The sequence below is a fragment of the Struthio camelus genome, chromosome 8 (genome assembly GCF_040807025.1).
Source record: "Struthio camelus isolate bStrCam1 chromosome 8, bStrCam1.hap1, whole genome shotgun sequence".
Lineage (NCBI taxonomy): Eukaryota > Metazoa > Chordata > Aves > Struthioniformes > Struthionidae > Struthio > Struthio camelus.
The window spans coordinates 38,806,024-38,823,007 of NC_090949.1; the positions used below are offsets into that span (position 1 = coordinate 38,806,024).

At 43.5% G+C, this 16,984-nt stretch overlaps 1 protein-coding gene across 1 annotated transcript in view; it reads left to right on the forward strand.

Annotated features, from left to right (window-relative positions):
- TNNI3K (TNNI3 interacting kinase) overlaps positions 1-16,984 on the forward strand; it is a 131,718-nt gene that overhangs the window by 107,250 nt on the left and 7,484 nt on the right. The window contains exons 24-25 of the mRNA XM_068952594.1: positions 9,669-9,728; positions 13,250-13,419. Coding sequence (XP_068808695.1) covers positions 9,669-9,728; positions 13,250-13,419 — 230 coding nt within the window. The remainder of the gene's footprint in view (positions 1-9,668; positions 9,729-13,249; positions 13,420-16,984) is intronic.

The window sequence follows — 16,984 nt, forward strand, 5'->3', positions numbered from 1 at the left end:
ATCCCTGAGATGGACTGTAGTCTGTAAATCTTCCCACTGCTCCAGATTGCTTGGGTTGGTAACAGTTCTGCAGAAATCCTTTGTCAAGACGCCTGCTTCATTATTCACAGACATGTCGCTGAAAAGCTCTTGAGAGCACAACTCCAACAGCCTGCACTTAAGGCATGAGGATGAGCCACTTATGGTCAGTCTCTCTCTGAACGGTCTTAAGTGATGTGTCTAGGCCTATGGACATCTTATTTGCTTTTGAGATTGCATGAGCTCACTGGAAACAAGCAATGACAGTCTAAAAAAAATAAATACTAAATAATACACCTTTTGAAAATTCAAAGCAGGTCCTGCAGTTTGCAGGGAGAGAGGGAGCAAGTCTCAGGGGACAAAGGCTGCATGGATAGCAATAAAGAATGCAAAGCTGTGACTAATCCAAGCAATAGGAAGACTGCATCATTCTTAAATGAACCTAAGAAAACAGCCATCAGGCGTTAGGGCATTTCTAGCTGCAAGGTCTCCCAAACAATATGCTGAGCACTGGTTCCTGGCATGGAGGGCTAAAGTGCTGCCCACCAAATTGCCAGTCGGCAGCGCACGTGAGGGGGGGAGTCGTGTTTTGCTTTGTCTCCCAGCAGTCTTTGTACCAGCAGTGATTAGGTCGAACCTTTCTGAGCCTGCGAGCGCCCGTGAGTTCGCAGCTTTAGGTGATTCGACTCCAGTCAACGGTAGGGCTGCAGGCAGAGCTTTGCACTGTAAGATGAAAGAGCGTGTGTGCGTTTTCAAGGGTGGCTTTTGGCAGCTGTACAGAAAAATCCGGTCAGAGCACAGGAACAAATGTTCCCTCACTCCAGCAGGAGGAAGCAAATGTAGGTGACAAAGTGGAAGTGTAGCGTGGAATTTGAGGAGAGAAAAGAGAAACACTGCGGTCACCTCACAAGGCTTAAAGATGTGACAGCGATGGCTACTTGCACTGCCTGTGGTGTCATGTTCGAAATCAATGCTGCACATTCAGCTATGGCTGAGATTGTCGCTGCACTGAGCGCTTACAGTCACCCCTAGCTCGGCGCAGGTGAGGCACCTAATCCCCCTCCATAATGTGGGCTGCAGAAAAGAGCTCCTGCCGAACTTCAGCCTTTTTTTCTTCTTGTGGAGCGTTCCCGCTTTCCTGGAATTTCACCTTTTCATCTGGGGACAGATGATCAGTTACTCTGATTTGTTTCACAGTTTTTATCAAAAAGATCTCTGAGTTGTGAGTAACCAATGGAAATTTTTTGATTCTAAAACTGATATAAAATGTTTCTATCAAAAAATAAAATTAAAAAGCAGGCCCTGGGTGAGGCATTGCAATATTCCGTCAGTGATGCTAGGTGTCATGTTTTGCACAAGGATTCTTTTGAGTGTTCCCTGACATTAAGGGGGACCATGAAAGCAAGGACTCCAGGTGTGGCACGACCACAAGTAATAAGTGTTTGTTACTCACTCATAGATTAATCTCAGCCTAATTCACTAAATGTTATACTATCTAAATATTATACTAAATATGATACTACAAACGCTTGGGGTTCGCAGCTGGGTTGCTGTCTTACAGAATTCAATCCCTCGATGCCCCGTCTGTCAGGGAGGAATCACGGTGCCAGAGTCCCCTTCCCACTGGCTGGGGTCCTGTGGTCAGGCCTGCTGTCCCAAGCACAAGCTGATGTTAATCTTTTATAGTTTTCCTTATTGCTCTAGTGACAATAGTTTAAACCAATCACAAGCCTAAGGGTCTTTCATTCAATCATGTTTTGTTGTTTCCTTGCAAGTTTTTCTGTTTCTCACTTCTTACCACTATTGTCACCAGAGTTGAGACCAGAGTCTCAGGGTTTCTGAGAGTTTCATTTCATCCCTCATCACTATTCCCACCGAGCTCTGCAGTGTGCTGCCTCAGGTTGTAGATAGCCCGGGTGACTGCCGGTTGGTGGGACGCACCAGGGCACCCTGCTGTGATGGAGTCCGTGCACTCCACAAGGCCTGCCCTTGCCTGCAGGTCCGTGACAGCTAGGGTACAGATGGCTGAGAACGCGTGCCTGTGTCTCACGTTCTGTGTGTAAGGCTTGACAGGTAAGCTGTATTTAATCAGCGTGACTGGCTGTTCTTAGTACTCGCAACAAAAATACATCCTTTACTAGAGAAACTAGAGTATATGCTCATAGCTTGAAGAGATATTCTATTTGTTTGTTCTAACCAAAACACTCTATACAAACAATAACTTTTCTGAAAAGCACAGAGCTGGAAAATGTGTCACCTACAAAACAAAATACATCCACCAGAATAACATCCTGTTTGTAGGAGATTGTCTTTCAGTTTCTTCAGTTAGGAGCTGTGATTTCAGGTCCTGGGTTGCAATGGCCTTCAGTGAGCCCCAGTGTCACTGGAATTGCTGTGTTTTCAGTTCTGTAGTGCATATTGTTGCCGTTTCTGAGCGGTTTGGTTGAAGAATTTACAAAGCTCTTAAGAAACGGATTCAGCTGCTAAATTTCCCAAGGATTTTGGTCTAAGTTCAGAAGAATTAGCTGAGTGAGTGGGAAGAATATTCTCAAATGGCACCAACCTGTTTTGGGAAAGGTCCTTTTCCTTTCACTGACGTAGGCCTTGGAAAACATTTTTCTCAGTGTTCCTAATGAAATTGTTAGGTAAGTCCAGGATCCTGAGACTGTCAAAACATGTAGTTCCAAAGCTGTCATCAGCAAGAATAGTGATCTGATTGCCATTTAACTCCAGTCTGATAAGACCTTTCATATTTTTGAATGAGTTCCCATAAATGCTGTGCAAAGCTTTGTTGCTTAGCATCAGATCTTGCAGTTTTTGAAGCTCACCGACGGTACTGTCAGTGATAGAAGAATTTGATACTGGTTTCTTGTCTAGCAGTAACATCCACAGATCTGTAAGTATATTAAAAACATCTTCTTTAGCATCTGTAATTCTGTTGCTACTTAGTTTTAGTAGTGTTAGGTTGAAGAGAACAGACAAGTTTAAGCTTTCTAATGAAGCAATGTTCCCATAAATGCCTGTTAAGGCTTTGGTTCTTACAGAAGCAGCCGTAGAAGAGAAACAGGAACGTGATTTACAAGTTGTAGAAGTATTCTGACCCTGAATTACCTTTCCCATTATTGTTTTAAGCCCGAAAAGATCATATTTAAGATCATTGGACCTGGCAAACCATGCTTTTCATTTGTTCCAGTGAGCAGAAAGTTGTCCTTTTTGATTGTTGTAAAAAAAAAAATTATTTATTGCTTTTTAATTTCTAAAATCCCAGGAAGGTGTCCATTCCATAAATTAGTATTAATTTATTCAAGAACTGCTCATTCTGTGTTGATCGTTCTGTAAATATCCAGCAGCAAATGTATTTTGGATATTCAAATACAACAAATGCAGCCAGCTGTACATCTTTCCCAAAAGTCTAGCGACAGTTATGCTTTGCAGAAGGCACAGTGCCCTCTGGTTCTAATGTCTGCTAGGTCAAATGAGAGGGTCTCTTACAGGAAACACTTTGCTGCTTTTCCTTTCCCTAGCAGGGAAATTCCAGCTGAAGCCTGGAAAACAGTGGGGGGAGCGTTAGAGCATGTGTTTGTGGAGATTCTCTCAGGCAACCAAGTGTCAAAACGTTTTTGGCTCCAGAGGTTATACCAACTCCTTTGTTTCACCCAAAAACGTACTAATAGCTCTAACAATGCTGTAGACTGCTCCCAGGGTGAGACTTCAGAAATACATTGTAGGACTCCAAGCCATCATGAGGACAGTCCCAAAGAGAGGATACTGCAACCTGGCAAAGGGAAAGGAGAGAAGGGATACTTGTGACAAAGTTCACACATAAAGGAGAAAATGTCACACTGCTTTGCCAGGATCAGATTAAGAAAATGCTGTTTGCCACTGTCCACAGCTGAGCAGTTCAGGAATTAGTACTGTCCCCCAAAGTTTATTTCTTTCTTCATGCTGTAAGTTGCATTTCTGTCAATGCTGAAAGAAAGGTCTGTCAGTTTGTCCAGCTGCACCCCTCAACTCTCTGCCATAATCTCTGTTTTGCCCAGATTTAACTGTAGGGATCCAGCCCTCATCCAGCCTCCTACTTCATCTAAGCGCTGGGTCATTTATCAGAAGCATGGTGTAATTCTCATGTGCATCTGAATATTAGATTTTTTTGGCTATGATATGACATATTTGTTTGAAAAACTGAAAGCCATCCCTTCCATTAGATTTCAAAATGACTACATTGCTTATTATTATCATTACTGTTGCTTTGGGGTGCATTTTTCATTGCTTAGGGAAGTGAGGAAGCAACAGCACTTAGAACCAGGCAGGGTACAAGCCCATAACGTGTGCATTTTCCCCGTGCAGCTCTGTCAAAAAGTGGCTCACTCTGATCAGCTCCATCACTGTTAATCCTAAAATGGGCCTCTCCTAAGCCATGACTAGCAGTCCAGATAGGTAAACTCTTTACAGGCCTTCCTATTATTTGAGTTTTTCCCCTATATGGTATGGAAAAAATAGTAAACATGATGAAAAAATTTTCCCCCATTGATAACCTGGGATTTTTCACAGGGGAGTTTCATTAATGCTGATAAGCACAAACCCAAGACATGCTACAATTAATTAATTATTCTGCATGATAAAAGGCAACTGTACTCTGAATTTCAAAAAATGTTCATGGCAGTTGACATCATTACTATCCTTAGGAGTCAACTCCAGCAATTTCTGCAGGATCAAAGTCTGATATAACAATGAGTTACTGCAGTAATGTCATTGCTACAGCACCTTTCTCACATACTGCAATTATGACTGTTTTATAATGATTGGAGGAGTCTACTCAACTAAATAGTAATAGCATTAAAGAAAAATAAATACATAAAAGTTCCCTTCTAATATGATAAAATAATGGTTAAAGAAAGATTATTTTATTTTGGCTTTTGCAATCTGTTGGCTGTTTCTGCACTAAAGAGAACATGAACTAACCAAAGCGAGAATGCAAACACACCATCATCCTCAAACTGGTAGTCTTTAGGGCCTCAGCAGGATCTCATGATGCTTGAGGCCACCTCAGTACACGGTAGAGGGACAACAGTGACTCTCTCCTAAATGGTCTTCATAGCTCTGTTTTTATATGAAGGGTCAAATCTTCCAAAGCACGTTGATACTAGCACTGTTCTGACTCCACATCCCACCTGTATTTCCTGACCGGATGGATTGTCCACAGACCTACAGTGTATTTGCACATGCAAATGCAGATGTAAGTATTAGAGTGTGTGGGCACCCTGTGTGGGCACAGACCAGTCAGTGTTATCTTACTGATAGTGAGAAAGTATTGTCCTGGGCATTTGTAGAGCATAAGAGTGACAGGTTTTGTTCATAACTTCTGGGCTTTCACAGTTCCCTTGATGGAGGATAATCATAAGCAGTCAAGTGAGTATCATCTCTATCAAGCATTTCTCACGAGTACTGTGGAGATGGGTAGGTCCTTTATAGGCTTCTGTGTCTCAGGCAGGCAAATAACCCTATGCGCACTATAATGCCGTCTTTGTATATGCAGCCGCAACAACTGCACATGCATTTTTCCGTATGGCTCTAAACTGTCTGAAAAATGAAGAAATATGCTCCAGAGACTGGAAATGTTTGGCAAAGTAAATTGACTGCATTATTAACCACATTACAAGGTTGGTTAGGGGTTCATTTTTTGTTTGGGTGGTTTTCTGGTGTTATTGTGGCATTCAGGGCGTTCATTTAACAATGTGGAAATTAAATTTCTGATGAATGGTAGGGTTTTTGGAACTTGTATATTTTTCTAGTGTTATAAGAGGCTTTGCTTCATGTATGGAAGTTGTTACTGAAGCAGGTACTCTGATTTAAATTTCACACTCGAAATAAAGTCCTGGATTTTTCCCCTGAGTCCCTTTTGTCGTTAGCCTAATTTAGAAAGGCAGGTTAACATGAGTCTAAACCCATTCCTGTTCCAGACGCTTGAGCACTTCATTGTCTGATTTAGGTGAACTAAAGCACATGCTTTAGTGTTATATTGAGACAGTGGGAGGTTTATTTGCCTTTGGGCAACGTATGGACTTCAGTGAGCTTTGCCCCTTTACTGTGTTTCTTACCAGTTGCTCACATAATGTAGCAGTAAGAGAAATTGTAGGTAAAGTGTGTTTGCAATGTAGGGCATAGCCACTTTATTTCATAGATATTTTATTTCAGGATTATTAGTGCTTCCTAACTTCTTGAATAAGCTCTTGTCTTTCGATTTTATGGGCTAATGTTAGGACAGGGTTTTTTCTGTGTAACAGTAAAGTAGCTGCTACTAATAATCAGCAAGTAAGTCACATATTCTGTTAAATTTATTAATAAGGTGTCATATTAAATTGTTGACTTAAGCAAGCAGTATGTAATGGATATAGTCGCTGTATCTTGTTAGCATTTCCACAGCTCATTTAGCCCCAATAAAAAAGAAACCATTCTTTCAGCATTCTAATGTACTTTGTTACTCATCGGTATCACTCCAGCGTCACTTAATCTTACCAATGGTGTAGATCTGCATGGCAGAATTACGAGGCACTTGATAGCTTGATCAGCCAGTGGATGGCTTGAACTTCACACAAAATGTGGGCAAAAAATTTAATAAAATGAGCTTTTTTAAGGTGTTGGACTACATGAAATATCTTCATTGTCAGTAACAAAGTTTTTCAATTATTTCTGAAGGATTTAAAATAATTTTGGGAGGGATGCTGAGCAAAGAAAAATATAGCAATATTATTTCTCTTTAGTCAGCATTTGAAAGGTTTGCTTGTAGAAGTTTACTGCTCAGCAGCCTATCTTGAAACAGCCAATACAAATCTGGAGTACAGCTGTAAATTCATTGTAGAGGTTAAAAAAGCAATTCTTGTAAATGATTTCACTTAGTTACCTACTTGGTATGATAACCCTTGACATCACGGAGTACCATCTTCTGAGCATACCACACAAGAGGAGGGACAAGATGCTATTAAATGAATCACCATAGCAAGTAAAATGAGCAAAATACCTTAAAAAATAAAAGGGAGCAGAGATTTCACCATATCAATATGTATTTCACAGAATTTCACTTCAGGTGCATAATCAAAAATATTATTTGCCTTTACATTTATTTAAAGGGGGAGGGTGCTATTTGTTAGGGGAAAATGGTGAATTTTAGGGCTCAGAGAGTGCTCACAGGTCAGAATTCTCCATGAGGTCTGCTTAGTTAAAAAAGAAAAAAGGAGGGGAAGAAAATGGTGTATATGTATGTGGATTTTGCTGGAGATCTATGAAATGCCTCCAAATTTGAAGATACATTCTTCTATTTGCCTTGAATGAAATTCAAGCTCATCTCAGCTGATAACTAGTTCCCATGTATCATGTCACTGTTCCCATTTATCAGGCACTTGAACATCTGTTTGCTGCAAACTATTGACTGTCGTTGATTCCAAATGCAAAGTGAAGACTAGAAAATTAGACAATATGTTTTAAGCACTGTTTTTCCTTAGCTATTTTAATTTGTGAGCTTTAATGAGATTCAATGTATTTGCTGTAATACTTGGGGTTTGGTTCAGTAAAGCCCATGAATATTGCTTTAGTTTTAGTAAGCACAGCTCTAATCTGACAGCCACCAGTCAGTCCTTCCGAGGTCCTTGATGGGCTTTGGGTCCGATCCACTTGCCTAAGTTCTGTTGAAGGCAAGAGAACTCATCGCATGCGACAAATAAGTATTTCTTGAGCACTGTATAGAAAAGAGCTCGGGGGTACTCTCAGTGCAAGGGGAAGGCTGAGGTTCATGGTCAAATGCCACTTTATAATTTAAAACAGAACAGTCATTTTCTTTATCCTTTTGAGGAAGGAAAGCATTTAACATCCGTTTGTTATACTTGTTTATTAAGAGTTAAATCCTGAAGTCTTATGTGTGTGTATTATCTTTCTGCTGTTTCTTATAGCCCTCTGTGTGGGCTGCAGAACCTTATGCTAAAGCTCTTTAAATATGTAAACACAAGCCTACCTTCCCAGGAGATTTTGTTTGGGGCAGAGTCGGGGAATGAGGAGCTTGTGTGCCAGCTACTGGATTGAGGTATTCCCAGTCCTTCTCTGTTAAACACCATTGTATATAATGCTTTAGTTAAGCCAGAATTTCTTTGGGAAGACTGTGCTGTAAACTGGAAAAGGACATTGATCAAAAATAACAAGAAGAAGGCATATTTGTCATTTATCTCAGTTGCCTGATTCTGCTCTTAGCATGGCCTCCGCACACTCTTGCGCCACATAGAGCAGACAGGGACGGAAACAAGTGTGTGGGAGCAGGCTGGGGGCGGCTGCCGACGAGGTGCCCAGGGGATAGTGCAAATGCACCGGGCAAGGGAAGGAGGAGGGCTGCTGCAGCTGCAAGCGTTGATCAGGGAGTTGTGATGTTCAAAATCTTGTTTATGGGCAAGAGGAAGCACACGTTATATATATAAGTAAAGAGAAGAATTTATTGTTAGTACAACTGAAATCTTAAGATCTAACCAGTTTTAGTCCAGATCTAATTCCTATTCTTCCTATAGAAAAAGGAAGAATAATAATGCAGTTAAAATTGTTACACATAAATACTTTTTGGATTCTCTCCTTTTTGCTGGGGTTATCCTCACCTCCTCACTGCTCCTCTGGGTCCTAAGTTGGTGGTTTCTTTCTGGTGTGTTTTCAGCGGGGGAGGTTAGTGCAAGTCGTCATCATCTGGAGTTTTTCACTGGGAGGAACATGATGTTCATGGTGGTGTTTTTTTCTTTCTCACTGTAGGATCCATTTCGGATCATTTTTATATGTTTGCTGATAGGCGTTTAGACCTTTGTCTTTCTTCATTGGTCTACAGCTCCAAGTTACATCTAAATTTGCCATATTCGGTGCCTTTTACATAAGTTAGATACTATTTCTGTGTTTCTCTTTGCCCCCAAAACCAATTTTGTCCCGCTCCAGGTCTGCATTTCTTTGTCAGACCATGGTGTCCCCCAGGCCAAGCCTGTGCCCATCTCTCATCACCCCGTGCCTGTGCTCCTCCACTGCATTCTGTGTCTCCGCTTCTCAAGGCCTCTGCTGTCATACCAGGCCTGTATTTCTGTACGCTGCGTGCGTTGGTTTTAAATCTCTCATTCTACGTAGAACAACTGCTCGTGACTGCTCTCCATATACAGTTACGGTTGTACCTCACAAAGGTAAACCAATGTGAAATAAATTAGCCATAGGCACCTGGTCAGCTGGAGACATTGCTACCACAGCTAAACCAGAGCTGCAGGCAGGTCAAAAAAAGTTCAGACAAGCCTCAGTCCTGAGGCCCTGCAAACTCGGTGCAAAGCTTATTGCCTGCTACTAGCAGTGGCAATACCTTATTACAGGGCTACATGGTTACACTGTGAATGGAAGAAAAGACTCTCCCTCAGTGCAAGTCTGATCAGAGCTGTGCTGGTAGATCCTGTAAGAGTGTTGCACTTCAGAAGAGCTGAGCTTGCAGTTCCCATCAGATTCCCAAGCAGACAGAAAGCAGTGCCGTGCAGCTTAAACAGGGGGAACTGGGCAGTTGTGATTCATCATCTATCCATGAGCCAGTTTAATCATAAAAGGTACCAACCCCTTCTGTTCTTAATACAAATCTGCTTTTTCTATTGTATTCACAGGGAAGACCAGAGTTTTCAGAAGTAGTCACAAAATTAGAAGAATGTCTGTGCAACATTGAGGTAAAGACCTTATTTATACTGCTAAGCATCTGACAATAGGATGTGTGATCGAGAGGGTACAAGCGGGGACAGCAGCACCAGCTGAGGAAATTGGTGGCTTTGGAGTCTGCAAATCGGATGAGCCGCTTCATCCTGTTGCAAGCCACCACATTACATTTTTAAGGCATGTGGTCAATAATGGTTTTTATGGATGGCAGAAGAAGGTGGCAGAAGATGTTGCTGTGAGTGACAGGAGTTGCTCAGAGAGGTACACTGAAGAGAGAGCCTGCTCAGGGTTGTGGGTGTGTACTTCACAGTAGTCTTTGGCAGAACTTTTTCTCCCGTTCATCAACTCCAAGTCTGTTTGGTTTAAAAAAAAAAAAAAAAAAGGCTTAAACTGGTCAAGGCCCTTGGGAGGAAGATAAAAGGAGGAAACATAAGAAGAATGAATGCAAAGGTAAATCCCTGCTTTGCACTGTGGCTTCAACACAGATGGATGTGTCAGCATTCAGCCTGGTGAAGATAAGTGGTCAAACAGAAAGTGAGCTTCACAGAATCACAGAATCGTTTAGGTTGGATGGGACCTCTGGAGATCATCTAGTCCAACCTCCCTGTTCAAGCAGGGTCACCTAGAGCATATTGCCCAGGATCACATCCAGACGGGTTTTGAATATCTCCAGGGAAGGAGACTCCACCACCTCCCTGGGCAACCTGTTCCAATGCTCTGTCACCCTCACAGGGAAGAAGTTTTTTCTCAGGTTCAGATGGAACTTCCTGTGGTTCAGTTTCTGCCCATTGCCTCTTGTCCTGTTGCTGGGCACCACGGAGAAGAGGCTGGCTTCATCCTCTTGACACTCCCCCTTCAGATACTTGTACACGTTGATGAGATCCCCTCTCAATCTTCTCTTCTCCAGGCTGAACAGGCCCAGCTCTTGCAGTCTTTCTTCCTAGGAGAGGTGCTCCAGCCCTCTAATCATCTTGGTAGCCCTCCGCTGGACTCTCTCCAGCAGTGCCATGTCTCTCTTGTCCTGGGGAGCCCAGAACTGGACACAGTACTCCAGGTGAGGCCTCACCAGGGCTGAGGAGAGGGGCAGGATCACCTCCCTCGACCTGCTGGCAACACTCTGCCTCATGCACCCCAGGAGACCATTGGCCTTCTTGGCCACTAGGGCACACTGCTGGCTCATGCTGAACTTGTTGTCCACCAGCACTCCCAGGTCCTTCTCGGCAGAGCTACTTTCCAGCAGGTCAACCCCCAGCCTGTACCGGTGCATGGGATTATTCCTGCCTAGGTGCAGGACCTTGCACTTGCCTTTGTTGAACTTCATGAGGTTCCTCTCCGCCCACCTCTCCAGCCTGTCCAGGTCCCTCTGAATGGCAGCACAGTCTTCTGGTGTGTTAGCCTCTCCCCCCAGTTTAGTAGCATCAGCAAACTTGCTGAGGGTGCACTCTGTCCCTTCCTCCAGGTCATTGATGAATATATTGAACAAGACTGGACCCAGGACTGACCCCTGCGGGACACCACTAGCCACAGGCCTCCAACTTGACTCTCCGCCATTCACCACAACCCTCTGAGCTCGGCCATCCAGCCAGTTCTCAAGCCACCTCACCGTCCACTCATCTAGCCCACACTTCCTGAGCTTACCTAGGAGGATGGGATGGGAGACAGTGTCCAAAGCCTTGCTCAAGTCCAGGGAGACAACATCCACTGCTCTCCCCTCATCTACCCAGCCAGTCATTCCGTCATAGAAGGCTATCAGATTGGTCAAGCATGATTTCCCTTGGGTGAATCCGTGCTGACTCCTCCTGATCACCTTCTTGTTCTCCACATGCTTAGTGATGACCTCCAGGAGGAGCTGTTCCATCACCTTTCCAGGGATGGAGGTGAGGCTGACAGGCCTGTAGTTTCCTGGCTCCTCCTTCTTACCCTTGTGGAAGACTGGTGTGACATTGGCTTTCTTCCAGTCCTCAGGGCCTCTCCTGATCTCCAGGACCTTTCCAAGAGGATGGAGAGTGGCCTAGCGATAACATCCGCCAGCTCCCTCAGCACTCGTGGGTGCATCCCATCGGGGCCCATGGATTTATGGATGTCCAGTTTGGACAAAAGATCTCTAACCCGATCCTCCTCAACCAAGGGGGAGTCTTCCTTTCTCCAGCCTTCCTCTCTTGTCTCCAAGGTCTGGAATTCCTCAGGACTGGCCTTAGCAGTGAAGACTGAAGCAAAGGCAGCATTCAATAACTCTGCCTTCTCTGTATCCTTCGTCACCAGGGCACCCGCCCCATTCAGCAGCGGGCCCACGTTTTCCCTAGTCTTCCTTTTGCTATTGATGTATTTGAAGAAGGCGTTCTTGTTGTCCTTAATTGTTGTCCTTAATTGTTGCGGCTTGATTCAGGGCTGCAGTTCCTGAAATTATATTTTGCTGTGAGTGTGTATGCATGTAAGAGTTGTGAAAAAAATCCCTCTCTCCTTTTAAAATGTATCAGTGCTCTTGAGCTTAAGGGTAGGAAAATACACCCATAATCTATTACATTTCTTCATGCTCTGACGGCAGCTGGCTGCTCTATGTGTAGGTGGAGGCTTTTAAGTTTAAAAAAATGTGAAGCACTTTATCACAAGAAACTGTGCTGTCTCATGGGGGACCCAACTTCTATGATACATAAGCAGCAGTGCATGCAGGAAGAAATCTAGGGCAAGAGCTTACAAACGGAAAAAAAAGGAGAGCTTAATTTAGCTGGGGAGTTAGTCTTCAGCTCCACTGTATCCAGGGCAAAGCCTTATTTGAAAGGAGGAGTTTTAAGGAACAAGATCCATAGTGAGTTAAGTGCTGCAGCCAATGAAGAGTGAAATCTAAGGTTGCAAGGTTTTTTCTCTCCACCTCCCTCCACTTCCTCTCCTTTCTTCTCATTCAGCAAATCATTTTTCCTCCTTTTAAATGTCTGTGGATGCTGGAGTGGCAGGGACTTTCTGTGCCAGCAAGTGTAGCTCCCTGCTCCTGCAGGTGTCTATGTTGTATGGTTGGTGCATATTTGTATGTACATATATTTATGTGCTAGCCCTGCAGTTACATTGCCTCGTCAGGCTGAATTACTGCCTTGAGACACCCGGACAAGGGCCACTCTGATCAAGCAGCACTGATACCTTATAGTACAGACAGAGAGTCTCACCCAGTGGCTCCCTGGGGAGGTAGCGACATCTCCCAGCTGCACCATGAGTGCTACAAGCGTATCTTCTAGCAAGTCATCTGCTCTTCATCTGAAGACTCCAAGCGATGATGAATTGACCACTTTCTTGGCAGGCAGCATCCAATTCTCCTGCTCCTCAGCTGATCAAAGTCAGGAGGCACTGCTTTTTTTCAGCAAAACTATAAAGGAAATATGGGACACAAAAATTAATGATAAAGAGCTGAGGGAAAAGTAATTCCAGGACAGCAGCAAAATTCCAGTCCTAAATAACCCATGCTTAGCAGCTTTAACCCTCTCTAAACATTACAGTGATTTGAAGATATGTAATAACAATGTCTTTTTTTTTTTTTTTAATCCAGTTAATGTCTCCAGCTTCCAGCAACAGCAGTGGCTCTCTGTCTCCCTCCTCATCTTCTGACTGCCTTGTTGCGCGAGGAGGTCCTGGGCGTAGTCATGTCGCAGCATTACGTAGTCGTTTCGAGTTGGAATATGCCTTGAATGCAAGAGCTTATGCTGTCTGGTCACAGAGGTAAGTGCCAGTCATTGCAGAGGAGAGCAGGACTCTTACCCTGAAGCAGGTAGAAAGAGTCCTTCCCAAGACTGCATGGCTCATTTGCCTAAAATGAGAGCTTCAGGTAGCAGGGACTGCCCTTGAGTACCAGAGGTATGGGGCATGCGGGAAGCCAGCAGTGGTAACACACCCCGGGGATGTGCAGCACACAGCTCAGCCTCTGCCAGGGCCCGCGCGGGAACGCATTTTTCGCAATCTTGTCTTCTCCTGCAATTGCTGTAGCACAGGGGGTCTGGGTTATCTGAACACTGTGAAAGCCATCCCGCTCTCAAGACAACAGCTCGGCATTTGCATTTTTCACTACGATTAAAATAAACATAGTAGAAAATCAAGCCCTGCCATGTTTCGGTTCTGTGGACAGTAGCACTGTTTTATCACATGAAACCCAAAACCAATGACTGCCCATCCAAGGGGACAGTGTCAAGTGGTCAGTAGATGAATATATCACTCAGTTTTCTGGCAGCTCACCTCTCTTAGCAGAAATTTAAGCCCTGCAGAAATGTAATAAGTATATTTGCTGACAGATGTCACAAGCACGGCTTGTTATCTCTGCCAGAATGTGAGGTAGATGTGTCCTTCTGGTTAGGAGGAATGGGGCACATTTGGGAAAATCCAGCTGAAAATCCTAGAATTAAGCAAATTTGGGAAGAAAAGTCACACTGAAATGTCATTATGATTATGTATAAGTTCGCTTTCTCTTCCATTTATCAGTGTATTCCCTCTTGAGACAAGTTTCAGACACCAAGTGTCTGAAAACTAGTCGCCAATGTGCCATCATCTCTAGTAGACACTTAGTATTAGTAGTATTTACTGAATAAGAGGGAATTTTATGTGCAGGAAGAAACCCTGTGATGAAGACAAAACATGAGGAGAGACAAGTGGTTCTAGAGAATGGCTACAGTAGAAAAGGAAAGTAATTGAATGATGTCATTTTTTGATATTTTGTTTCTCAGTTCTGGATTTTAGTTTTTGTTTTTTTCACCTTGATCTCAAATTGTGATATGATTAAGCGAATGAAGTGAATGTGTGGGGCTGGCCTTCACATTGAGGTGTCCGTGCTAGGTAGGGGACAGACAGAAACCTGACCCTCCCACCACGTAAAGTGGAAGGAGACACAAGTGATGAGTCCCTCTTCCCTAAGGGAGAGGAGAGGGAACCCAGGCTCTCAAATGTGTGCGGGAATCGGCATCCCTGGAGCTCTGTCTGCCACCATCTCCTGCTCTGAGGTCTCGCCTAGAGTCACCACTGGTCCTTAGCTGTAAGCAGCTTGTTGAAATAACAGCCACCTTCCATTGAACGAGAAGTAGAAACATAGGTCTGCATGTCGTTCAATTTATGCCCCTAGAAAGATAAGAAGAACTGCCAGTATTTGTCAAGGCAGAGCCACATATAGGTTCTCTGTTTTAATGTGGCATTAAAGTTCCTATCTGAGGCAGTCTACCCTACCACTTGGGAGACCCGGTTTTGGGGGTAAATTTAGCAGTCTCCTGTGTCTCGTGGGGACTGAAAGCACTGAAAAAATGAAATGGTGCTCTTACTCTCTTCCCGAAGAGTAGTGCTCTTAATCTAAACTTTACCCTTTAGCACCACTTAGCAGTCAGAAGCAGCAATGGCAGGGAAGCCCTGCCCTCGGGCCGCTATAGGAAGCCGAGAGCCAGAGAGACGAGCGGCTAAAATGAGGAACTGTAACAGAGGAGCAAGATGAATCAAATCCTTTGCCTGTTTGGGGCCTCAGAGGGAGAGGCAGAAGGCAAACACCTGCGGATAGACACTGAAATCTTATACAGGAAAGCATAAATCAAACCCGAAATGCTTACTTAGCAAAATGAAATATCCTGTAGATTGCTTTGCTTTTGCCGTATGCTGTTCTAGCAGGACATGGAGGTGGGGACTGAGGTCAAGATGAAGAGAGCGTGAGTTAGCCTTTTAATTTCTATGCAAGACCAGATTTTGCTGTTGAGTGTAATAATTTGCACAAGAAAAAGAAAGTGACATATTTGGGTTACAGTGTAGGCACCCACTTGCAGGTGCCCCTTTCCTCTTGTAATTCAGTGTTCCCACTACAGCAGGGGTGCTTGTTAGCTCACCAAAATGTGTTCCTCTATAAACCCCGGGGTTTATTTAAAGTTGGATTCCTTTCTCAAATGCTCTGCCATACAAATTAATAAAATTCAAAACTATAAATAGCACCCAGAAAGATTTACCCAGAGGCACCAACATACAATGAAAAGGGAATGGTTTCCACACTTTCAGTAGTTTTTCCATTATAGAACATACTGAGATGATTAATGACTTCACTTTCTAATGACAATTGTTTCTCAGGGTTTGGTTTTTGAGAGCGTAGGCATTTTGAGAGGGAACGGGCCACTTTTTCCGGTTGGACTATTTCTTCTGGGCTGCGTCTCCTGTTTTTATCTGCTCTGACTACTTCATGTCCTCTGAAATATGCAACTCCATAACACAGCAGAGACAATTCATTTAATGAAATCATCGTGTCCCAGGCACGTGGAGTTAAACAGGCGTGACGCTCAAGTTAGTTGTTTGTTTCCTGCCTTGTGACTTCAGTGCCGGTGTCTGGCGAGTCTCTCTCCTGCATGGCAACCGTTGCTAGTGTAAAGTCATAGGATGTGGGCTGCAGTAGTCTCATAATGAATTGGATGGAATAGCAGTGCGTTTTAATTGTCTGTCTAACAGGATGGCCTTAACATGTCAAATGATCACAGTTTAGAAGCTTTAACTGATTTTCTACTCCTTGCACCTTTCATTTCCCACCTAGTGCAAGGACAACAGCTGCCAAAGAAAAATCTTTTCTTTTTTAAGTAGCTCTCAATTAACTGAAGCCAGAAAAAGTAACTGCCGTTACTGACCAAAGAGCTTCTGTTCACGTCTGGGTCAGTTGTCACCGTTACGTGACATGCATGTGTGGGGTCACGGGATGCAACGTCCTGTTTTTAATGCCTTAGCATAGCTTTGCAAGGGAAACTTGATCTCTTCAGGAAGCAGCTCCAGAAAAACAAGGCATTTTAATGGGTTCATCTCCTCTAGCAAGAAGATTTCCTCTTCTTCTGCCCTATTACTAGCTCTCTTTCTCCGGCCAAAACAAGAGTCCAGCAGGCACTCGCAGCACTAGCATTATATCACGCAAGTAATTTCTCTTCCTCTCTCACACCATTAAGCAGGCAGTTATCCACCTTGATTAAAGACAGGTACCTGGTCCTTTACAAATCACCTCTTTTTACTAAACAGAGGACAAGAAGAGAAAAGCCAAGTTAAAATTCTTCCCCTTGCAGTCTCTTAGACTAAAAGTCTTGAATTTGTTATCAGAGGATAGGTCTTTTTTTTTTCAAAACCTTTTCTGGCTTTTTAAGATGTTTTTAAGCCGTTTCTTCCTCTTCCAGACTTGAACACCTTAAGAGGCTGTTGAACAATTTACTAAAGTGGGTTTAAGTTATTCTAGGGCTTTTAAACAATTTATTAAAGCTATTTTAGGATATTCTAGTTAGCTAACATAAACTTTTACCCA